At 37.4% G+C, this 25,761-nt stretch overlaps 1 protein-coding gene across 6 annotated transcripts in view; it reads left to right on the forward strand.

The window, feature by feature from the left end:
- MRTFB (myocardin related transcription factor B) overlaps nt 1–24,111 on the forward strand; it is a 66,832-nt gene extending 42,721 nt beyond the window's left edge. For 4 of the 6 annotated variants that reach the window (XM_084216869.1, XM_084216870.1, XM_084216871.1 and 1 more), the window contains 10 exons: nt 159–343; nt 4,465–4,605; nt 6,026–6,273; nt 7,847–8,000; nt 10,151–11,173; nt 12,536–12,691; nt 15,029–15,187; nt 15,474–15,611; nt 16,963–17,023; nt 18,683–24,111. In XM_084216869.1, coding sequence (XP_084072995.1) covers nt 159–343; nt 4,465–4,605; nt 6,026–6,273; nt 7,847–8,000; nt 10,151–11,173; nt 12,536–12,691; nt 15,029–15,187; nt 15,474–15,611; nt 16,963–17,023; nt 18,683–19,221 — 2,804 coding nt within the window. In that variant the 3' untranslated portion in view covers nt 19,222–24,111. The remainder of the gene's footprint in view (nt 1–158; nt 344–4,464; nt 4,606–6,025; nt 6,274–7,846; nt 8,001–10,150; nt 11,174–12,535; nt 12,692–15,028; nt 15,188–15,473; nt 15,612–16,962; nt 17,024–18,682) is intronic. The other 2 variants (XM_084216873.1, XM_084216874.1) reach the window with 2 other exon arrangements.
- Nucleotides 24,112–25,761: the final 1,650 nt, after the last annotated feature.

A 25,761-nucleotide genomic window follows, 5' to 3' on the forward strand; every position in this document is an offset into this window, starting at 1 on the left:
GGCTCTCATATTAAAAACACAATAAATACTTAGGTGCTATATGTTTAGACTGCTGAAAACTGATCATTTTCCAGCAATTAGCTGATTCTGCTATGAATGTCTAAATTCAGTTTGTGCAATTTAAAAAAACGCTGTTTCTTTCTATGTAAACATTTTAGCAGTTGGACAAGAGAATTACCCTCAAGCTTTGGATGATTTTTCATTTGATGAAGACAGCAGTGATGCTTTATCACCAGATCAACCAGCCAGCCAAGAATCTCAGGGTTCAGCAGCTTCCCCTGGTGAACCAAAAACAAGTGACTCACCCTCACCAATAACCCCAAATGCTTCTACATCAACACAGGTACAGTTTTTAAATGTTAAGATCTTTACAGAATGGTTTTTGGTCTGGCACTGTAGAGATGGGGCATGGTTTCAAACTGAATGAATACATCTGCTGCTACAAAGGAGTATTTGGGACTCTCTTTTCTGGTTGGGAGTGTATAGAGTAGAACCCTGGCTTAGCTGGTGACAGTGATGAAATTCCCGTAGGCTGCAGTGAAGCCATAAATTCCCTGAAATTCATTATGACCCATACAAGATCTGCAGCTTTCCCAGAAGTTGTTTAAAAGGTCATGGCCATGGTTTACTCCAGCTGTTATTGATTACTTAATGTCTGTCTTCCTTCTGGGCAAGGTCTTGAACTCATTTAGAATTAAACTTAGCTGAAACAACAACAGTTGATGTCAGTTCCATTATCTTCAGAAAAGTCCATAAAAGAGGCTTCCCACATAATTTAAATATTCTTTCCTATATTTTTAAAATACTGCCTAAGGAATTTACTATTTAAGAAATCAGAATAGCGGTTGTGTTGATTTTTCTGAGGTTTTTAGTATTTTCTCAAGGTACTTACAAAGAAAGGAAGTAACTGTGTCATGGCAGATAAAATGTTATCTTTATAGCAGAGCATTTAAATGTGTGAGGATTTAGAGAGCTGTGGATTTGCTCCTTACTGCAGAAGGTAACGTAAAAGTCAACCGTTAAGTACGTAAAAAAGAGATAGCTCTTGTTAATGCTCCAAAGACTATATTGTCTCTATGACCATGGACACTTGACAGCTGAGTGGTTCAGGATCTGGTGTTACTCTCCTTGGTTGTCTTATTACCAAAGGAGATGGTAAAAGTATTGTAAAGTTCATATGCAGAAACAATGCTGGACACAAAGTACAGCACATCCATTTTATTTCATTGTTCCCTAACATACAGATTAAGATATGAGTTGGGTTTCACATTGAGAGAACATAATTTGTGTTGAATAAATTGAAAAGAAACCACATGAAATTAGATTCCTTAGCAAGGAATTAGGTTCCTAATGGAGAGTTACATAAACATACTCAAAGCAATACATGCCAAAAGCTTTTCAAGTAGGAAGCATAAGAGAGATCTGTGATTGCAGAAACAAAAAGTAAGGCACTTGAACTTGATTGAAAAAGCGCTTCAGATAGAACTTAAAGCCTTTGCTTCTGGATTTCATATCACATTACAGCCGCTTCTGTGCACACATCTAAAATGAAAAGTTGTTCTTTTGCAGAATAAAACAGATGCTCACCTTGTTGTTCCTTTTGAATTAAAGAATAACAGCACAGCAGGTCTCTACAGGAGATGTGTCTGGGAATGGCTCCTTTATTCTTTTAATTTCCCCTGATAAATTTTAAATTTTATTACAACAAAAAATACAAAGAAAGTTTTGAATAAAGCAGAGTGCATCCAGAGTTCTTTTCAAGGCTTCCTCCTCCGCACATTTCCAGACATCAGAGGATGTAGCATAATTTTGAAAACCTTCAGCTCTTGTTGACTGATGACCTAAAACTTGCTTTAACCAAGTGTACTTGCATCTGGTAAGGATTAGGCATTTTAGTCATACTCTAAACAGATCAAATTGGGGTATTCACAATTCAGAAGATATTAAATAGTTGTCTTCAAAACAGTTGAAGAATTTTGCTTAATGGCACAGAATGACAGTTTCCCTAATACATTCTCTGTAGCTTGTTGACCTGCTAGATTCTTGTTGGAATCTAGCAGGAAAGGTACAGAAATCATATTATTTGGAAATAGGGATCTGTTCAGATTAAATAACGACTAGTTTATGAAGTAATCAAGTGAAGAAGTCAAGACCTGTTAAATCTAAGTTTTTGAATTTAAAAATAAATTATGTGCATGGTTCATTGCCTCATCTAACACTTGCAGGTGAAATTGGGAAGTCTGTAAAAAGCTTTGTGTGTAGGTAAGGATAATGATTAGCATAAGGAAAAATAATTTACTCTCTGGCAAGAGGAAAATGTTTAACACCATGATTTTCACACAATGTTAAAAGAGGTAATTTGGGGTTTTGGCGGTGCTTTTTTTTTGTTGTGCAAGTCCGGCAAATAACAGATACTGTGTAGATACCAGATGCTTTCCAGAGCAAACACTTCGAAGCTTGGATATAAAAACAGAGACATTTGTATCTTTAGCCTGCCACCATAAACTGACAGGATCCCAGGCCAGGCATGTGCACAGTATTTCAGTGACTAGGGAGGGCATGGTAAATCTGCTGTTTAATAAAGCAATCAGCAGTAGCTGTTCCTCTGTGTGGCTGCAAGACAGGGATCAAACCCACTATTCAGTTTTGCTGGGTTATAGGAAGGCAGCTGTAGTTGCCTCTTGGCAGCTGATGGTTGGGAACACAGCGGGATGTCTAAATGAAACATGAAGATAAAATGGAAATTTCTTACAAATTAATTGTGAGCAAAAGTCGGAAAGCTTTGTTCATGCAGACTGGCACCTTGGGAACTGCTATCCCAGAAACACGAAAGAACCAGGACATAGAGCTGCAAAATGTGCACCAAGTTAAGTCCTTTGTGGTACAATCTCACAGAAAAATACAGGAAAGATACAGGAAGAAATGAAACAGAAAGTACCTGTCAGACTTCATTATAATGCAAATCTTGGAATTAATTTGGAAGAAAGAGGATGTTTACTGATAGGAATATAAAGAAGGGGCTTTTACAAAAGGAGCATTGTACTAGGTGATCTAATTGCTTTCTTAAACAATGGAAGTGCAACTGATGTCATCTGGTTGGATTTATTACTGGATGATATTAAACACTAAGAAAATGAGGATGGAGATTACCAGAAATGAGATAGAAAGAGGGAAGTCCTGGGCTGAAAGGAAGCTGGTACCAGTGCTCTGTGGGAGTTGATCTGGGACATTCTGGTTTCGTGTTACCATTAACAACCTTGACGTAGGAACAGGTCACCTAACAAAAGTAGGAAGGCATAGTCAGCACACAGGTGGATTGTTATTATGCAAAAAGAACTGATTGATTTGGCTTTTAGGAGAGAAATGCAATTCCAATAGAATGAATAGTTCTTGGAAAGAAAAATACACAATGCCCCTTTTTCCCATGACAAAAAAATGTGGAAACCTGGGGAGTCTTGACTCAAGAGAAAACTGAGGAGGAAGAGAGCTGGGCTGCAGTGTTCAGCAGTGGAGTCAGGGAGCTACTGTGGACATCCTCTGTAACACTGCAAGCCTGTCAGAAGAGATGATTCCAGTAAAAGTGCTAATGCCACTGTAAGGATGCAGTGAGACTCTACATGGAATATCCTGTACATTTTCAGTTACTTATATCCAAGAAAGACTAATGAAAACTGTTAACACAGTTAACTGTAACAGGAAGATAATCAGAGAATGAAAAATCTGTTTCTGAGAAAAGGGTAAAGATTTCTTTGTATATCTAGGAACACAAGGACTGAGATCTGTTTATGTAGAGTCTGTATTCCATCAGAGGATTATTCACCAGAGAAGGAAATAATAAGGTTTCTTTAAGACTTAAAATCACAAACCAATTTCAGCTCAATAAAAATTGGTATGACAAATTTAAGATGAGCAAAGTTTGGGTTTACACTTCTGCTGGCATAAGATACAGAAGAAGGGTACCTCCTGGCACAGTCAGAGGTGGGGTTCTGTGAAAATACCATAGGAAGGGTGAAAATACACCTTCTGTCCTGCTGCATGATCATTCTGAAGCAAGAAATTTGTTTGACTGTTGAAGTTTGACCTTTATGAAAGCAATGCTTTCCTGACAGTACTTGTTTGGGTGATAAGATTCTCCTTGTATACACAGAAATCTGACTTCACAGGCAAAAAAATATTGAAGGCCTCAATTTTATAGTAATAAAGGAGTGTTTTCTTAGCTAACTAAGAAATCAAAGTAAGAAACCATTTTATTTTATTTTCTGTGCTTGAAGTGTGCCAAAATGTGCCTTTACAGAATACTTATACACATGTACAGGAGTTCTGTTTTCACCATTCCTCCAAAAAAGTATTTTGTGAATTTGACTTGATAGTAAAATGTCTTAACTTTTTTCACATTTTTTCCAGTTACTCAGGCGGTCAATGTTTTTAATGTTTCTCTTTTTCCTTATATTTTTTTAATATTAGTATCCACCTTTAACCTCTCCAGTTCCTGAATTCCTCAAAACTCCCTCTACAATCGAACAGCACGTGACTCGTTCCACTGCTGCAACCACCCTGACCACAACCACTGTATCTGCAGCAAAGCCTGGGCCAACGTTAGTGAAGGTGGGTACCTGCAACTGTGGCCCCTGAGGACAACATTCTTCATCTGTGTCCTAAACACACTGTGCTGTGTTTAATGAAAAACTACACAAGTAACCTTACAGTGCCTGTAGCTAAGAACAACTTCTGCTGCTCTTCAGGGGAGCATCCTGGGCTGGTGACTCTTAAGTTTTTGTGTGCTAAGGTCAGCAAGTAGCCCAGAGACCAGCTTATTATTCCAAGAGGTCCTTACAGTACAGTTGATAAAAGTTTTCAGGCAGAATTGTGCATTACATTGCTATGGAAGTTTTTAAGAAATAAGGACAATGGACTTTGCAATACAGAGTTTCTACTTTCTATCTGCCTTCTAATCTAGTTTTATGTGGAGGATAGCTGAATAGAAAGAGTCAGTGCATTCACAGTCTGTCTGTAACCAAAGTGGTAAACAGCATTGCTCCTTTTCCACAACTATTTTCTTAATTGGTTTAATGTATAAGCAGAATGCATTGTGAGGGAGAAGTTACTGTATCTTTGTTGAAGATCAGAAGAACATACTTAATTCTCTTTTCTGCATTGACTTAGCCAGCAGCATTGAAAACCCTTTCAAAGTTAGAGAGGGATTTCTTTTAGATGCCCATTATGTTTCATTTCAGTAACTTCACTGTCTTCAGCTGTGTTAATGAATATATGTATGTAGACTTCTACTTACCTAAGTGAAATTAACTCAGTTAAATGTGCAAGATGACCTCTGGCAGTCATCTTCCAACATAAATTTGGCTATATCCTTTGAAATCACTGGATATGTACCAGCTTACTTAATGCAGGACCTTAATTTAGATGTGTCCCAAAAGAAGCTATCTGTGTAGTAAACAGGCATGGATCAACACAGCATTTCTACTTTGATACCTTCTGCATGATTAGGTAACTGCCTTCAATTTTTCCCTCAAAATAATTTCAAAGAGCTTGTAAAGGAAGAGTTTTAACCACTAGAGCATTGCTAATGAAGATATTGCTGTGTGTAATTTATAGGAGTGTCTGTCCATGCTTTCAGTCTAGACCTCTAAGTACCTCAGATGTTTACAGATGGAATTTAGAATACTGGCTTTTACTTCCACAAACTGCTAAGTGGCTTTGAACTTACCTGCTTAAGAAGAATGCCTCTTTGCAATGACAGGTCATGGCTAGTAGAATCCCTTAGCCGTGCCACCTTTAAAAAACCATTCACAAACTGTGATTTGATGACCCCTGCATGTGCAGAGGATAAGCCAACTGGAATATGTTAACCTTCCAAGGATGGTTCATTTGAGGATATTGTCAAGGACAATTGTTTTCACCCACTCTCTACAGTAAAAGTGCTCTGGTCTGCTGCATCTCTGAGCCATGCACAACTGCTTTAAGTGACATCTGTTGTGGTTTTGTTTCAATCTTTTCCATCCATAAACAGCAAAGCCACCCAAAGAACCCCAATGATAAACATCGGAGCAAGAAATGTAAAGAACCTAAGCCAAGGGTGAAAAAATTGAAGTATCATCAGTATATTCCACCTGATCAGAAAGGTGAGAAAAATGAGCCACAGATGGACTCCAACTATGCTCGTCTGCTACAACAGCAGCAACTGTTTTTGCAGCTGCAGATCCTGAGCCAACAGCAACAACACTACAACTACCAGACAATTCTACCTGCACTGCTGAAGTATGTGAAACATTGTTTGTTGTCCTTTTAAGAAAAAACATATACATCAGGTATAGGCTTAGGGCTTTAGAAGTAAACATGGTTTGCAAACATCAAAGAGACAGTTGGAACCCAAGAAAACTTTGAATGGTATTATGCATCACTGTGGGTATTATTTGCCTTATTTAACAAGGTGATGAGGTTGTTCTCTTGTTAAAATAACCCTGGAGTCTGAGAAGGTGAGGTGGTCCTAGTTATTTTTATGTGACATGGAAACAGAACATCTTACCTGTCAGATGCATTTTTTCTAACCCAAATGCATATTTGAAACTCAAAAGCACTTGTGCAAAATCAAGAAAGTTTTGACACCATTTTCACTCAAATGTGAGATAGGTAGGCAGGGGAGAGGCTTGCAGACCATGCCTTTAACAAAGGCATATACTATTCCTATGGGTTTATTTTTTTTACATCAAATTCACAAACCACATTCTTGCAGTTTTACAAATAAGACATAACAGTCATTTTAGATATTATAAGATCTGTCTGTTGTTTATAGCCTCATCTCTAATGCTTATATGAGTTCCTCATTAGTACTGATGTTTAGCACTTTTAACAGTGAGAAGTACAGTCACTGATTTATAGGTAGAAACAGTCAAAAAAATAAATGTTTAAAGAGTTGCCAGCATCCCATAACAAAACAAGAAGTTGATTATCTGCAGAGTTTCATTCTTATCATCCTAGACCAATCTTTTCTTAGAAGTGCTTAAAGTGTAACATGCCACAGTCACACAACCCTAAATTCAAATTGACTTTGAGCTATTTTTTTTAAATTAGTTTTCACTGAGTTCTTTTTCTTCAGCAAGTGAGGCTAGAGAAGTTAAAGCTACCATCTGTGGTTGTATTTATAATTACCATGTATCCTAACATTTGGACTGGCAATGTTTCTGCCTGCTTGCCCACGCTTCTTATGTTCCATTTACTGACATTTCAGAAACATTTCTTCATAAATCAGCTGAACAAAATAAAAGAGCTGACTTGTGATACCTAGTGTAAATGGTGGCATTTTTAATTTTTTATGATTACTTCAGAATCCTTATATGAGATTCTTGAGTACAGCTGATAAAAATGCATCATCTTCAAAGTGAACTGCTTTATATCAGTCCATACTGTGTGTGAACATTAGACATCTATGGAAGGGTTGCATCACAGAGTTCAGTTCTGGGGGTGGTTATTGATGCCAGACAAAAAAACTAACTAATTGCCCTGGCTGGTGATTAATTTGTGTAAATAGAGTTTGCAGTCCATAGTGTTCTTTGGAGATACCATGACAATAATCAAAACTATGAAGCATAAATTGGTATGCTTAACTACAAAACCAAACCAAAATAGCAACATACTACTCTCTGTTTTCCTGTCTGTTTTGTTTTACTGAAAATACTTAACAGTAATGTGTTAGGTTAAGCATGGATCTGTAAAAAAAGTTAATTTGTTCAGTACCTTCATAGACATGAGATTCAAAATCACAGCCTCTTGATTGAAAACATAATATATTTAGCATTGACGTTCTTGTCCCTCTTTTTCCTATTACTTGAAGGCCACTGAATGATAAACAGAGCAACAATGGGAATTCACCACTGAATACTCTGAACAACAGTACTCCAACATCAGCTGCCAGCTCACCAAGACAGAACAGTAATGTTCCTAGTAGGAAACCAGGTCCTCTGCCTTCAAGCTTGGATGACTTGAAGGTAAAAGATGGATTTGTCCATTCCTGTGCATTACCGTAATTCAAAACTTGTGAACTGTTACTGTTGAGAATATGCCTGCTAATGTACCAATGAAAACTGTCCTTTCCTCCTAATTGGTTAGAATAAGATTGTCAAAGTTTTCATACACAACCGTCCTGGACTGAAATATTTGATTCCTCATATGCGTATGTTCCAGAACTGACATTTCTTTCCCAAAGAATTAGAAGAGGAGGAATTTCAGACACATTGCATTGGTCCCTCACTTGACACCTTGGGTGAGCTGTGAGGTTCACTTCATGTGAAGTTTTTCAGCTCAGGCAGATTCAAACACAGGAGCAGTAATTTCCTCATGACAATTTCAGTGTATCAGTGAAGAGGTTTAGTTAAGCAATATAAATTAGAAGATGCCCTAATAAAAACATACTCTGAGAGGTCACTGCTATAAATAGAAACAGAAATAAGACTGTAAAGAGAGAACAGAAAAGATCTTACCAGAGTTCAACACATCTGAAAATGAATGCTAAATTCCAAAGTTTCTTGAACTTATAACTAACTGTTTAGATTGTTCAGCTTGCACTATGAGGGCATTGCATAGGATCTTCTTCCTTCTGAAATACATGAGAATGAATAAAGACTGTGAGGGACAAATCTGAAGCAGATTGTGGGGGTTTACGATTCAACAGCTGTAGGAATGTGCTAAACTTCAGCAGCAGCATAGGGACATCTAGTGGGCAATTAATTCCTTTCTCTCTGCCTTTACCAAGGTTTGTGAGGGGTGGGAGGGAGGTTTATTTTAGATTTGAAGGGATAAAAAGAAGAAATTTCAGAAGATTGGATTCTCAAGATGGTAATATATTGTCCTAAGTTAAAGCCAACCTTTTAATATAAAATAAGTCTACAAAATGCAATTCAAACAGCAGCGTTTGAAATCAGTTTTCCAGTCTTTAAATTTTTAACTAAAAAATTGTGAAGATATTTACGTTAATACCTGGAATTGTGCTTCACAGTGATTAAAGCTGTTCACTTATCTATTTCTTGGCACAATTTATTGGTATTCCTGTTGATGTGGTAACACTAACATAAGCCTTTCTTGCAGACCTGCTGGTGGTGGTTTTACCACTGAATCAGCTAAATCAGTTCTGAGTTCAGAAATGAATTGTTGAAAAAGGGAAAAATTAGAACACACTCTCAAGTGCAGAGGGTACCAGAATGGGGGAAACAGTTGATAGTCATTGGCTAGGGAGTTATTGAACATAAAATTGCTGTGGGTTTTAGAGATATAAAATGTATTGCTGTGAACTTTTCATAATTTCCAAATCAAAAATACCTCCAACTTAAATTCTAGGCTGGCTGAGTACTGAAATACTACTGAGGTCACTACCTTTTGTTCTATTAGAAGTAGCTCTATTATGCAGGGAGCCCCAACTCTGCAGTTAGTTGTGGTGCATGTTTATGATAAACAGAAGTCATTCTTTCTGACTGCTTTTCTTTAACTAATATTTTGAAGAATAGAATCAATTTACACTCAACTTACTGCACTTTACTTCGTCTGTAAGCTTATTGGATAAAACTGAGAATGTTTTTCTGTCAGAAAGTAATTTTGACTGCTTATACTGTTTTTGTAAAGGAAATACAGATGGCACATAGGGTGACTGTTTGGTTGCTAATTAGCAAGAGAGCCTTTTGTGTTTGATGGGTCTATTGAATCATCAGCTGACCTGATAAAGTTTCTCAGAAACAGATCTCTCTGTCCTGATGGTGTAACAAAGGGGTTCAGCGTGCTGCTGCTCACTGCTTTTATCTGCAGTGCTGCCATTGTCTGCTGGTTTGCTACAGAGGTTTTTAGCTCAGAACTGGAGCTGTAGGTGCATTTTTCCATGTTGAATATTTATGAAAAAACATCATTGGTTTGCTACTATTCACTGAACAACTGAACACTGCTAAGATTTTGGCCACTTAAACACTGAAATGAGTAGGAGGCCATGGAAATGTGTTCATAGATAATGCATGCTGTCAGAACCCAGAGGTTTATTAACCAGCAAATATGGGAATGAAAATAATTTTCATTATTAAGATGTAATAAGAATGCATACCAGTAAGTTTTAATATTTTCCTTTTTTATTATTGTGTTTTATTTTAATTTATTTCAGGTAGCAGAGCTTAAAATGGAGTTGAAACTGAGGGGATTACCAGTGTCTGGAACAAAAACAGATCTTATTGAGCGTCTGAAAACCTATCAAGATCTTAACAACAATGGGGTTGCTACAAGTACCTCTGTGACAGTGACCACTTCTAGTGGGGCCACAGGTAACACTGGGGAAGTGACTGTGGCATTTCCTGTTGCAACAGCAAATAAACCAGTGGCTAATACAACATCCAGCTTCCCTCCAGAAAAAACATCTACTGGACCTGGCGGCAAAGCAGTCAGTACTGAAAACATCAACTCTCCCCTGCCTATATCTCCCTCTCCCTCTGAACAGTCCAGTCTAAGCACAGATGATACGAGTATGGCAGACACTTTCCCAGAAATGACCATGATGTCACCATCCCAGTTCCTAAGTACTTCACCACTGAGGGCAAGTACAAATGAGGATAATCAGAATCGCGGCAGTGGAAACATCTCAACCATGGAGTTTGATGTAGCAGAAAAGGACCGCAAGCTTCAAGAAAAAGAAAAACAAATTGAAGAGCTCAAAAGAAAACTGGAACAAGAGCAAAAACTTGTGGAAGTATTGAAAATGCAACTTGAGGTTGAAAAAAGGGGGCAACAGCAACAGTCTCAGACTTTTGGTAACTCAGCTGCTTTGGAACAGAAGCAGTTCAGTGCTGCTGTCAAAGATGAAACTGCTCCTGCTGACTGCTCAAGTACCAGTCAATCTGTACCTGTAGCCAGCCATTCCTTAGGGCAGTCAGTGTACACTGCTGGCCAGAATCCAGTTGCCAAAAAGGCGGTTGTTATCAAGCAGGAGATACCTGTGGCCAAAGCTGAACCTCAGAATGCCATTTCTCAGTTTTATGTTAGTCCACAGAGGCAGCCACAAACTGCAGTTGTTGCCCAGCCTCAAGCTTTATTAACTACCCAAGGAACTGCCCAGCTGCTCCTCCCGCTGTCTATCCAGGGACCCAATGCTGCTACTGCAGTGCAGTTACCAGTTGGAAATATCAAGTTGCAGGTAAGGGTGTTTCTGGTTTTTTTATCATGTAACCTGCATGGCAGTATTTCATAACTTAGTGTAAATAGGTAAATGTGCTGCTTGTAAGATTAACTTAAAACTCAGGCTTAGCCTGTTTCTGCTTAAGGGAAACAGTGCAAAAGCTTGAGCTGATCTTGTAATACCTGCCTCTAATACTTGTTTCTTTGCAACTTTTGTTCCTAGATACTTTTTCCTGAAAAGCAATTGCCTTACCATTTACTGCTTCCATGCACAATTTGATTTAAAGTAGCATATACCGTCATTTTGTTAACTGCAAATTGCAATAGAGAACTACAGTCTCAATACTTTATTTTGAGACAGCCCTGTTTGCAAAACATATGTGAACTACCTACTATGTGGTGGTGCTTCAATATATTTAAAAATGTGAATGCCAGATTGTAGAACTCTCCTGTAGAAAAAGAAACCATGGTTGTGCAAATATTATTTCTAGGCTGATTATGGGTAGTGAATAAATACAGCATAAACCAAGACAGGCTATAAATACAGAGGTATAGGAGTAATCTGACCAAGCTGAATCAATGTAACCTGTTGGTCTGAACTAAGAATAGTAGAATTAAGCAGCAGTGCACTTCCCAGTGGCATTGTTTGAACATCCCCTGCCACCCATCACGGCCGCAAAGTATTCTTCCAGCTGCAGTGTGTCCCTGGCTGTTGTGCATACTGTGGGCCTAGGCTTGCTGCAAGCCTGTGCAGCAGCACATCCAGCAACCTTTATGAGGCATGGAAAATTCTGGCAAGGATGGGCCCCAGTCTGCAGTGCAAGAACTGTTCCTAGGAGTTATACACCCAGATCTCCACCTGAATTGTTCTAAAATCCTGCTAGAATTCTGTAACAACCTTAAGCTTGTCCTGGTATTTTACTTCATCTATACCCCAGGAAGTTTTCCAGTATCACTTAAAATGGTTTTTAATGAGGTTGGACACTTCTTGCCTTTCACTGGCAGTTAAAAATTACCATGGTCTTAAAAGCAAGCTTTTTCTTGCATTATCAGTTTTGTCTTCTGATTACTCAGGCCAGTTCTTATAGTCTTTTCTTACTGATATCTGCTTTCTCTGTGCCCTGTTATTTTTAGCATTTCCACTGGGCTCTCTCTCCTGTTTGTCTTTGTCTTAAACTCTGTCGGCAAAATAAACATCATCTTTTAGCTGGGAACTCCCCAGTACCAAACACAGTAACAGTTTGGTTTCCTGTACAGTTCCCACCCATCCCTCCCAGAAAACATGTTACTGCTATTCTGCATAAGGTGTGCAATAGATTTTTACATTATGTTACTTAGTGTGAGATACAAATAATTCAAATATTTTATCTTCATCCTTTAGGCTCAATCACAAGCTGGAATACAGACCCCATCACAAATACCTGCTCCTATTTCTTCCTCTGGCCTGGTGCAGACAGCACCGCAGATGCATGCTCCACAATCAAAACCAAATACCATCACGCAGCACGCACTTGGTCAGACCCAACAAATCAGAAAGGTTTGTGGATAGCAATAAACATTAAGATAAATAGCTGTATAATCTAGTTCTAGGCAGTGCTTTGAGAATCTTTTTTGTGTCATCTGTATTATATACAAATGATCAAGTCACCTAACGTCTGTACCATGTTTTTCTGTGTGATACAATTGGCTTCTAACTCCTTCTTTTTCCAAAATTTTAGTCTGTGCAGGACTAGTTTTCAGTTGCAGATAAATACATTGTCTAAAGACTTTTTATCTTAATGGTACACTTAGAGCATGACTCCTACTACATCCTTCCTCATGCTTGGCACAAGTTGTGTACACCAGGTATATTACAGTCGTTTTCTCTCATTTGCCACTGGCTCTAAATGGGAGATTCTCATAGGCAGTTCCTTAGAGAAAGCTTTTACTTATGACTTCAAAGATTTATTCTTTTATAGAAGTTAATTCTGGTTTTCTGACTTTCCTTGTTGATTTCACCCTCCTTATGAATAAAGCTATGGATTCAGATCCTGAGGATAGTAATTCCAGTGAGTCGAAACCCTACCATACCTCTTCCTAAGGAATGCAGGGTATGATTCAGAGAGATATTCTCTTCCTCTCTACAAAAACAATCAGCTCTGTCATGTCCTATTCCAACACATGTTCCTCAGCACTGCATATACAATTGTGAATGCCACTCCAGTCATGTTCATATGGGAACTGATACCAACCCATCAGCACCAGTCATCACAAAAGAAAAGGTTTTCTCCTCCTCTGATCCTCTTCTAGACTTGACCTCTATTATTAGGAATGTGGAGATTAGTTTTGGACCTTTATTGCATCCTTATCAGTGGACAGTAAGGTTTTCCAGCCTGCCCCTGCCCCAGAAACAACTCAAATTCCAAGATGAAGAGGGTCATTTTTACAGTATATTATGTAACTGTTACATCTCAGCCTTCGAAGTTCTTAATTCAGTTTACAAAAGTGCATCATGAACCCCATGTTCTGCTGTCATTTGGGGATTGTACCTGAGTAAGCTTATCTGCCCCTGCTTGGGCTCTTGTTGCAGATAACAACTTACCTTAGAAGATGTATTATTGTGCTTTGCCATTCTCTAGAGAGCTGGGTAATAAAGGGGGACACAGCTAAAGGAGCATCAATACTTTTCAGACTGCTTGTTCAATCTATGTTATTTCATGGACATTGAGGTTATCCTCCAGAAGTCAAAACTGACATACATCCAGAAAGCAGATTTAATGCAGGTTCCCTGGAATTTGGTGAGGGCTAATCTTACCTTGTTAATGTAACAGGTCCTATAGAGAAATTTTCCAGTCATCCTGAGGCATGTACTTGTACCAGAGACTGGCAGCTTGCTGCCATTGCTGCCTCTAAGTTCCTTGAAACGTCTGTAGGGCATAAGATCTGTACCCTCTAGTCCTCCCCACTAGTCAGATCAATTGTCATGAAGACCACAGTTCCCAGCAGAGTTTGCAGCCTGCTGTTGCACTGGTTTTAACATCAAAATGAAAATATTGATGGGATACAACAGATCGGGACACCCCTCATGCATTCAGCATTAGATCAGCCTCTCTCCATCCATGACCTAAGATTTGTCACCTTTTTTATAAAGGTATCTGGGAGTGATACTGAATTTACAACAGCCTTACAGGCTGATGCATTCATAGCTTCTCTTAATCTCCTTTTAACTCAAAAGTATGAGAGAAGCAAAAGTATGAGAAACAGGATACTGCTGGGAATCATTTGCAATGAGTATGTGGACTACCAGTTGAAGAAATAAAAAGTTTCATATACCAGTAACCAAACTTATAATTGATACCCATATTCATCAGTTTTATCTTTTGCCTCTCCCTCAATCCTCATAGATACCTGTAGTTGCTTTCCAAAAAAAAAAAAAAAAAAAATAGAATTATATGACAGACAAACCATTCTGTCTTAAAACTGGCAGGAGAGGGCAAATGTGGATATATGTACAGTTTGTATCAGGTCAGAAATAAGCTCATGCTATTGACTGTCCACTAGATGGGGAAATCATGGATATGCTATTGAACTGTTCCATACACTTTCCTCCTGCTTCCTGGGAAATTGCAGGAAAATGTTTTTAGTAATGAGTGATGAATGAAAGTATGTCAGAGCACAAAGTTTCTTTCAGAAACTAACTGTTCTGAATTTAGAAATTATTCCACTTAAAGGAAAAATTAGTATAAATAACATTCACTTAATAGGGAATTTAAGCAAGCAAGTATTTTAGAAAAAAAGGTCTTCTTTTTCATTAATGTTAATATATCCAATGTTTCCTTTTTTTTTTTTCAATAAAAAACCCACAATCTGAGACTAATCTGTTAATCCTTTTCAGGTTTTTCCACCTGCCACATCAAATACAGTATTTTCCTATCAGACTGCACCAGTTTCAACACCTTCACAATCTTTTATTAATAAAACATCAAACTCTAACATTCACCCTGCTGGTAATCAGGTCCCTTCTGTGCAGAATGGACCTGCTGCTCCCAACAAGGTAAGGATATCCTAACAATCTTCCATAAAGTTCAAGTTTACATTTTTATTCTTATATAACATGTGACTCTTTACATGACAGTTCAGTCAAGGAAGAATGTTTTGTAGATTGAAATAATGCTGATATGTGCATATGTGTTAGAGAGAGGGAGAAAGAGACTTATTTTATCCCTCTGATTACGCTAATACATGGACTGATGTGACAAAATAGAATAATCTGTAGAGCTTGATACATCCTGAATTCACTAAATCACATTATTTAGTCATTATTTTGTTATTTCATGCAGCCTGGGTCTCCATCTCAAGCCCAGCCTTACATTGTTCAGCAGCCCCTCTTCAACAATACTGTGTCCAAGACAAAAGATCCTCCTCGTTATGAAGAGGCCATAAAACAGACCCGCAGTATTCAGCCATCACACCGTGAGGTACTTGTTTTCTTTAGTCTGTTCAAAACTAAGCTTCTCTCTACAATTACCAAAACCATTGCTTGTTTTAGGTTTTGTTTGGTGTCAAGATTTTCTAACATACCTTGTCACTAGTTTCATAACAGTGTTTAACTACAGGACTCCTGTTTCATTATTCCTTTATTAAAGCAGCATATATGCAAATAAGTCTTACAGTTCCCAGTTGGTGATACATCTAATTGGGATAATGCTGCTGTTGGTACTAACAATAACTAGCCTTCAGATGACTTGTTTTGAGAATGTGTGATATGCAGACCTCACACTTAAGAGAGGAAATCGGTTTGTATTTTCCAAAGTGAGTAAGCTTGGGGAGAATGTGTGTAAATGTGTTTATACACATAGGAAACATGAGCATAGGTGCTTGCTTGAAAAGAGTCTGTATTGAGTGATCCTGGTGAATAATCCTGTGTAGTGCTTTGCCAGTATGAGTAATAATGAGTATTCTAATTTCGTGCATTTCAGAACTATCCCGAAAGGTAAAACCTTGTAGCCCCTTGTGTTGGTTGGGGTTTTGTGGTGGCAGATCTCAGGCACAGCTATGGGTGCCTAATGACCTTTCCTGTGTCCTTGGCATGTGTGGGACATCCCCACAGTGAGGGCACACAGGTTGTCTTAGGTCACTCTATCAGTACCAGTCAGCCAGGGGCTCCCCACTAGGTCTCCTGATGACAAATCACTTCCCATCCCTGGAGTATAAGCAATGGTTTAAAACACTTCTTCAGACCTTCATGAAAGTCTCCACTTTTTCTAGACTTTCTGAATGAGTGGGTTTGTGGGGGGTTTTCTTACCTTTTGCTTAAGGTTCAGTTATTTAGGGGATGGCTGTTTAAAATAAAGATGAGCAGTTCCTGAAAGCTTACCCCCCCCCCCCCCCCCTTTACAAAACAAAAGAACATAAATCTATAAATTGGGAAGAAACCCCAGAGACACCTGATTAAATGCATCTTACATGACGGACATTTACAGGCTATCTCTGAGAGACAGTAGAGCAGGGTTTGCAACCCCAGAGTGCTGCAGTTATTACCTGGTACAGAATGGGGTTAGTAACTCTCCTGATCCCTAGCTTCCTGCACCTCTCTCCTAGGTTGCCTTCATGAAGCCTTTGTTATGCTTTTTCCCTATTCCTTTGTACTGAAACCAACTACAGAGATTGCCAATGTCTCTCCAAAGTATCTGTTTTCTAGATAGACCATTTCCTGTTAAGGGTTTTAGTCTTTATTAAAGGTTAGTACTTACATACTGTTGATGGAAAAAATAAGCGTCGGAAAAAACACCACATGAAAGAGAATAACCCTGTTCTCCTGCACTACAGATTTCCAGTGCACACAGTCAGCAGATGGATGATCTTTTTGATATTCTCATCAAGAGTGGAGGTAAGCTCATTGACAGCTCTGTGATGTAAAGATTTAAATCCTGGTAGTAAAAACTTGCTGCTATAATCAAATGAGAATTCTTTTAGGAACGGGAGTTAGAATCTATCTAGCCTGAATGAAACTAAATTTTTGAAAGTTTGCTTAGTTCCTTATTAAAGATAACATCTACCAAAATACATACAGTCAACCTGCTGTGGAACTTTATGCTTGCAAATTAGCTCAGGCAGACCTTTACAATAATCTCTACAGCATTCAAATGATTAAAATAACACTTTAGGTTAGCACAGACATACTTTATCAAAATCAGAAAGGCTGAGCAAGTCCATAACATGTTTATTGAAATTATACAAAGAATAGAATAAGGTAAGAGTTAAAGCATGTTGATAGTAAAATTTCATTAAATATAACCATGTGTTATCAACTATAAGCATCAGAGATACATTACTGGGAAAAGTGTACATGAACTACATGGAGACATTAATGAATAACAACTTTATGTCAGTTAAAACAAGGGAGCCATCAGAAAGGCATTGATATAAAGTAATAAACAGAGTAGCTCAGCAATAAAAGAAGGAGGCTTTCAGCCATAATGAGGCTTAGTAGCCTAAGAAGCCATTGCAATAGTGAGATATGTTGTGGTGCCAAGCGATTCAATTAAGGGAACGGTTTGTAACTGCTGTCATATAAGGATCTTGACAGGAGGGAATGCCAGGGCAGAGGGGCTGGTTCTAGGCTATTGGAAGACTTCAGCCATATTCTAAACATCAGAGTATTTTTTTCTTTTTCAAATCAAATTGCAAGGTCACCTGCAGAAAATGTGAGTAGACTGAGATAAGTAACTTGAGTACTCAACAACTCAAGCTAAATTAATGATCATCTTTATGAAAAAACAAAGTAAAGCATTCAGGGCTGTTGCATATAATGTAGGTAAGCTCTGCACTGAAAAATGTTTTGTTTACTAATGTACTTCAGGAGAGTGAGAAGGCTGTGGGTTTTTGCTTGGAAAACCAGCACAAAATACATTGTCAGGTATATTTTTTCTGCTAGGAATATCACTTGTGCTAGAGGATTTATTTGCATATTTATCTGTCTTGTTTTTGGGCTTCATTCACATCTAAGAATAAATTGGAACTTAGGCTTTATTTCCCCTTATTGTTACTGCCACTGTCTTACATGGAACTTCTTGACAGAAGTGTAGTTTTAGATTCTGGAATTGGGAATAAATGCTTCTTAATCACATCATTTCATCTCATGGACTCTTAATTAACCAATGTGAACAGTAGTAAACAGGGATGAAACTGAAAATTGGTTCTATGCAAGGAAATGGGATGGTTCCATAATTATTGCAGTTAATGAGAAGAACTGTAAACATGAAGGAGGTTAAGGTAACATCTAGAGATACATTCCATTTTCATCAATACTCATGCTAATTTGCTGAGCTGTCACTGAAAGCAGAACTCTGGGACTTGCTTAAAATACTCTATTGTTCATGGAGGCCATGCCAGAGTCTGATGGATGTGAATATGAGTGGAGCAGCAAAGTGACTGTTACTGCGCTTAATTCACTGTGGATGCATCCCGAAGTGGGCTGGAAGTTCTAAGTATGAGGATATTATGTCATTATCTGTTTGAATTCAACAGTGGGGTTTTTTTATTACAGAGATTTCCCTTCCAATAAAGGAAGAACCATCTCCCATATCTAAAATGAGACCAGTAACAGCCAACATCACTACAATGCCAGTGAACACAGTGATATCCCGTCCACCTCCGCAGATCCAAATGGCCCCTCCTCCTGTGTCCTTAGAACCAACAACCAGCTTGTCTATAAGTTTGGAAAACCAACTTGAAGCCCTCTTGGATGGAACTTTACCATCAGGTAATGAAATTCCTCAACTGACAAGCAGTAATGAGGACAGAGAATCATTTTCTTTAATTGAAGACCTCCAGAATGATCTGCTTAATCACTCCAGCATTTTAGATCACTCTCATTCACCCATGGAAACATCTGACCCACAGTTTACTACTAATAATTCTTGTCTGTCTCTTGACCTTCCCGATACAAATTTGGACAATATGGAATGGCTGGACATTACAATGCCCAGCTCCTCATCTGGACTCACCCCTCTCAGTTCTGCTGCCCCAAGCGTGTTTTCCACTGACTTTCTGGATCCACAAGATCTACAGTTGCACTGGGATTAAGCTACAGCCAATGAGAACACAACCTGCGAGTCTCTCTACAGCAGAGGTCCATTATTATACCATTCTGATTGCAGTTAACATAAACTAAGACAGTAATGTTTGGAAGAACAAATGCTTGAAGCTAATTCCTTATTGATTTTCAAGTTTACAACAGTGAATCACTTTATGCACCTATCAGTAATGCAGATCAGGGCCCTCTGAAAGCTGTATTTCACAAGTCAAGAAAGGATGATTGTACTTCGTGATTAAAAGTACCCCAAGGTAAATGTATCACAAATATCTAAGAAAGATGTTACATCTCTGACTTTGTTATGCTTAAATGAGCAACACAACATCACTAAACTTAGAGTGTGATGTCAGTTCTCTGTATTGACCCAGTGAGCAAATGTCTGGGGGAGGGGAGGTATCACTGCACTTCATTGTTCCTGTGGAAAGCCTGAGCCAGGTTCAGAACTAATTGTGAGGGCAAAGGCAAATAGAAGCACTGGCTGGTTCAGTGAAATTACATATATCTAGTCTCTTAATTTGTTCAAATTGTTTTTATATTTTGCTTTTGTGGATTTTAAAACACTTCCCCCATTCTTTAATCATGAGGGAGGAATTTAACTGCGTCCAAAGGGATATTAAGTGTAACTGCAAGAAATCCACTGTAGCTAATGCCAGGTAATACTGAGAACACTGAATTTTCTATAGCAATGCTCTGGATTTAATAGCTAGGTTTTAATGTGTATATCAGACAGTTATTTGTATACTCTTTTAACTTTATATAGCTTATTTTTGTGAACAGAGGGGAACACAGTGGTCTTCAAACAAGAGATTATTATAATAGAAGTAAATATCCTGTTTTGCTTTGTGTTTGAGGATATTTGTTAGATCATTGAATCCAGTATCTCAGCATACTAGAAAAGTTTGAGGAAGTAGAAAAGTTTAATTAATAGTATTGTACACTTCAATCCTGCAGGCATCTATGCAAGAATAGTCCCAATGCCCTCAATAAAAGATGTTTGTAGGATGAGATCAAGTTGCAGGGGACAGTGCTGATAGGACAACCATAATTTCTTAATGAACACTTTGTCTGTTGAACAGCTTTGTCTGCCACTACATTAGATCAGGGAAACCAATAGAGAAGCTGCTCAGTACAAACCCTAAACACCAGGATCAGAATGTACTGTTTGTGATAAGAAGGCATATTGCATATCTGAAACAGAGAATAGCAAAAATTAAGCTCTTACCTCACAGCACAGCACATGAGTATTTTTTTGTTGTTTTAAAGCCCTTAATTGTTGTTTTCAGAGTCTATTTTGAAAGCAGTTAGAAAAACAAAAAAATCAAGTTGAACTAATGTACTTTGACATTCTATGGTTGTCTCTCAGGTAATAGCTGTTAAATGTTGCCATAGATCATGGAGGCTAATAATCAAACACAAAATTGGAATTTCCTATTAGGGAATTCCTAAATTAACATAAAAGGAAACACTCCGCATTTCCTGAAATGCGGGAATATTGTATGTTTTCTAGTCTGAAAACTGATCTCATTGCATGGTTCTTTCCTCACCAACAAGTTTCAAAAATAAAGTTTTGTAGGATTGAATGAAAAAATGCCCCACAGCTTTTGCCTACTTCTTCAAATAATGATACGTATCAAAGAAATACTGAAAAGAGTAAGTAGCTGTTATCCACTTAGCAACCCTCACTACATTTTTCAAAAATTAAAACACAACACAATCATGTTAGCATCAAACAAATACTTTTGTCAGAAAATGTTATGGAATTAACTGAAAATTTGCATCTCCAGATATAATGCACTCTGGTTTACTGATATGACAGAGTTCTATTGACTTCAGATAAAATAATGGATTGCATGATTGATCCAGGGTTTGAACTGATACCATATGTTTGCATCATATCAATTACAGCACTTTAAATCATTATGTATCTTCAGTGGTTTTACTGGCCAAGAATTACTGTAATATGAAACTAAGTACAAGAAAACAATCTTTGGAGATTTTCACTACCCACAGTTGAAAGACATAATTCCTTATTCCTTCTTGCTGTGCCTACAATACTTGAGTACAATATTACATATGGACTGTCTGCCTTAAGCTTTGATGGTATACGACTTTTCAATAACAGTGAACACTTCACATTCAACTTTTTGCATTCCTGTTCATCATCCTATCTTGGGAGCTGATACTCTGAGATACAAAGTGCCCTCGGCTGTTACGAGAATAAGAATTAAGGACTCTTAGTCTGATAGGAACAACTCTGAATGAAATTTAGTGTTCTGCAGTACTGTCAGTTTATTATGTGTGATACACCAGACATCATACAATATATGTGTGGTTAGAGTTATCCCTTTTTGACCCTGCCTCCTGATTAAATGAGAGGCAAGTAAATTAATTTTTAGAAGACAAATTAACCTAGAGCAACTGTACTGTAATTTTTGATGTGCATGTAAATACAGCTTGAAACTGGCAAAGTCATCTTGCTACAAAATTACCGTTATTGGCAGTGTAGAATGTTAATTAATCCATAGGAATCTTTGTGCAGAAATAAACCCAAACAGTTGAGATGTCTTGTTATCAGTACGGTATAGCTTTCTGCTCTGAACGTCTATTTGAAAAAAATTAAAATTAAGGGATCATTTTAGTTTCTGAAGTACAAATATTCTAGTGTAGGGAATGTGTGATTATTTTTCTGTACATTTCAGAATTGTGTATTAAACCTTCTATAAAATGGTTTGCTTTAGACTTTGTTCTGAAATGTGATATGTTCGCCATAGTTGTATATGCCTGTTTATGGCAGAAATAGGTTTTGCTTAGACTTTTGTGTGTGCATGTTTTACATGAAAATTTTTGTAGCACAAATACATCTTAGAAATTTAATCGTGACTGTGCAGTTTGACTGTACAGAACTGAATCTTTCTCATTAAGAGAACAGTTGCAAAGGAATGCATTGGCACTAAATTTGCCATTTAATGGCTGCAGTATACTAACAGAATGCATCCTATCAAATGTGGTGTTAGTGGGTCCTTCAAAATAATTAAGATTACCTTTTAATCAGTATGAAAATCAAAAGTTGGTTGTTTACACATCTAGACAGAGAGAGCTCAGACAATGTTTTCCTAGGCTGGTGTTACTCAAGAGGAGTCACATCCTGTGTTCAGTAGGAAAATGGAATTTGCTGCACACTTTAGTGCCCTTCAGCATCAGTTACAGCAAGGAAGTTTACAGGTAAAATTTTGTTTAACATTAGAAATAGTTAAAAAAGCATTGTCATACTCTCTCTGACAATAAAATTAATTTATGGCAGTTGTTCTCTACAGAAATTTACAGTGTAATCCAGCAATGTGGGCTTGCAGACCTGCAGAATCAGAACTTTAAAAAGCTGAGGCCACAGCTTTTAGAAATGATCACTACTTAATACTGACATTTATTTCCCAGGTATTTCTAAATTCACAAACAAGAGTCATGTTCAGAGAAGATGGTGATCCAAAGAGAAGTGTCAATATTAAACTTTTTCTGTTACATAATCTCAAACATTCAGATGCCTCAAAAGTGTAGGCACTGTAATCAGAACACCAAGTACAAGCTGCTGAACTATTTTCAAGGCAGAGAAACTGCAATTACAGGATACATTGAACTGGAAGGGCATTATGTAATCAAAACACAGGAAAGTTCACCAATGTAAACAATTATTATTTGGATGGCATCTTAAGTGTATTATAAACTTAAAGCAAACTCTGTTAAAACTGGAAAAAAATCTTCCACTTATCTCTAGCAAATGTTCTGTTGAAACTCTTTGTATTGTGGTGTATGAAATCACCTTTCAGGGACTTCTAGACCGTACCCCAGAAGGTATTTCATGTGAGATCCATGGAATTGAGTTACATATAGTGTATATATGGCCAATAAAGAGCATTCACTAAAACCTGAAATAATCTCAAATATTCCTTTTACACCAGTTTGCTAGGAATAAAGTGCAAAAAAGAGACACTTACATCATTCTGTATGTGTCCAATACTGAATAGAAAGTGTTTTTAAGTTAAAAGTGCATAAATGTATTTGTAGAAATCTAGCCAAAAAAAGCCATTCTAGCTATGAGAGCAAATTCTCAAAAAACAGCAGGGAATGGTTAATAACTATATAATCACACTATTTTTATAAAATTATACAGCTCAGATATTCAAAAGACAGCCTAAAATAAATTATAATAATATAAAAATTTAAATAGGAACCAAAGCATTGCCATTTATATTGCCAAAGGAGGCACTTTGTATTTTAAAACATAGGAAATTAAGTCCCCAGAAGTGTTATCTGTACTTTTTTTAAAATTAAGGATGTAGATATTTTCAAAGCTGTTTTTGATGTTTAACAGTACAGATTTGTTTTTGTTGTTTGAGAAATTTGTAGTAACTAATAGCACAGGCTTTTTTTCCAGATAGGATTTTCTTCACAGTACTGCTTGCAGTAGAAATAACGCTAACCCAAGTAGGTGTTTCTCTTCTTATTTTCATAGTCATAATTATGTCTTAGCATCTCATTTTGTGAAAAGAAGAAGATAAACACCCATCTCTGGGGCCCTCTTCATTTAAGCACTACTTTACTAAATGCAAATTATGGCAATCAGGGCGTCAGTTTATGTATTGCCTTTCTAGAACCATGATGCCTTTGTATTTGCTGTTTGCACCCCTAAAATCAATTCCATATGTTTGAATGCCATATGTTTTGCACATTGTACTGTATATATGTAATGCATACTGTATTTTTATATGTGTACTACATTTATCAAATATTTTGTACATAGTGGCAATATTGTAGCTACTGAGGAAATGTTTGATATTTCAGCATTTTTGCTAAGTGTCTCAAATAAAAAAGGAAAACTGTGTTCATTTGTCCATGGTTACTACTTAAAATGAAAATATCATTCTGACTTCTGGGTCTGATGGGTCTGATACATTTGGCCTATGTTCTAAGTACCTTTCTCACAAAAAGGAGTAAGAATGAGTCTGCACTTAGACAAACCACAAAAGAATTATGGTTTGTCTTTAAAATCAGAGCCAAAATCTGTAAGAATAGAGAGTTCCTGAACCCTTCAAGTTTATGTTTGGATTTCCATTTTTTTTTTTAGCAATTTTTAATGTAGCACCATTTTCTCACAGAATGGCCTGGGTTCCAATGGACATTAAAGTTCATCTTCTTCCCTGCCCTGGGCTGGGACACCTTCCACTATCCCAGGTTGCTCCAAGCCCTGTCAGTGCCAGGGATGGGGCAGCCACAGCTTCTCTGGGGGACCCACTCCAGTATCTCAGCAGCCTCAGTTTGAATCCATTCCCCCTTGCCCTCTCACTACAAACCTCTTGTAATGCACTTTAATACATGACTTTCCCAAATTCTTCCAAGGTTTTCAAGATGTTTTGGGTTGTGAGATTTTGTATTTTTGATTTGCATTCTGCTCAGCTTCTGGAACACCTGAATGCATTTTTTCAGGAGAATGAGCTATGAGCTATTTGCACAAGCTTCTTTTAAAGACGAAGCTGTTTGATTTAAATATTTAGTGTTACACTTCCCCTTGTGAAGGCAGTCCTGTATTAATCACCCACCCTTTCCTCATTAAAGTCTATTCTACACTGGTAACATCAGAAATTTTGATATTTGGCCAAATATTAAAAACTCCATAAAGTAGTAAGTAGTAATTAAGTGAGTAAAACTGAAAAAATTAAAAATTACTAATAAACACTAAATTTCATATAATACCTTTTCTCTGTGAACTTTAACCATTGTAAAAGTTTGTAGGCTGTATGGGCCACAACTTACCTTTGATATCACTAACCAGACACAAATGTTGCAAAACAAGTGCAGCACTTTTTTCACCATGTATTTGTGCATTAAAAAAATTACAGCTGGAGTACAACAGAGATAAAGCACTTGGTTTGCTGCCAGCTGACAGTCTGGGGGCTTCACTGTTTTACAGTGACAAAATATAAACACATAACCTTCTTTTACAAACTGTGTTCATATTACTATTTGATGTAAACACAAGACAAGGCTTGATAAAACTTGAGATTATGCTGAGTGAACTTCTTCCACAGGCTAAAACTTGATTTTCAATAAAAACTCAGTTTATTCAAACATGCTCTACAGATGGCCATCAGCACATTTGTCTTTACTCTGTACCATATTCAATGCCATTTGCTCCTGCCTATTGGCTTGTTGTTTATTGTACAGATGTTGCTAGAGGGACATATTTCTTAGAGTATTTGTAGTGTCTCAAGTAGGAGATGTTTCTTTGATGGCAAAGAAGTCACATGTATTTCCCCACACCTGTAAAGTATAGTCTGCAACTTTACCAAGACATTCCAAAATCAAAGTAACAAACTAGAGTGTCTGAGAGCCAACAGCCAGGGCCTGGGTTTTTTTTTTTCTTCAAGTGTTTATCCATAACTAAAATGAGAAACTCTTAAGATAAATACTTCCCTTCATCTAAAAAAATTACCTGTGAGTCTCTAGTCCTCTGTGCAGAAAAAGGACTGCAGGGCCAT

This window comes from Fringilla coelebs (assembly GCF_963513975.1).
Source record: "Fringilla coelebs genome assembly, chromosome: 16".
Classification (NCBI taxonomy): Eukaryota; Metazoa; Chordata; class Aves; order Passeriformes; family Fringillidae; genus Fringilla; species Fringilla coelebs.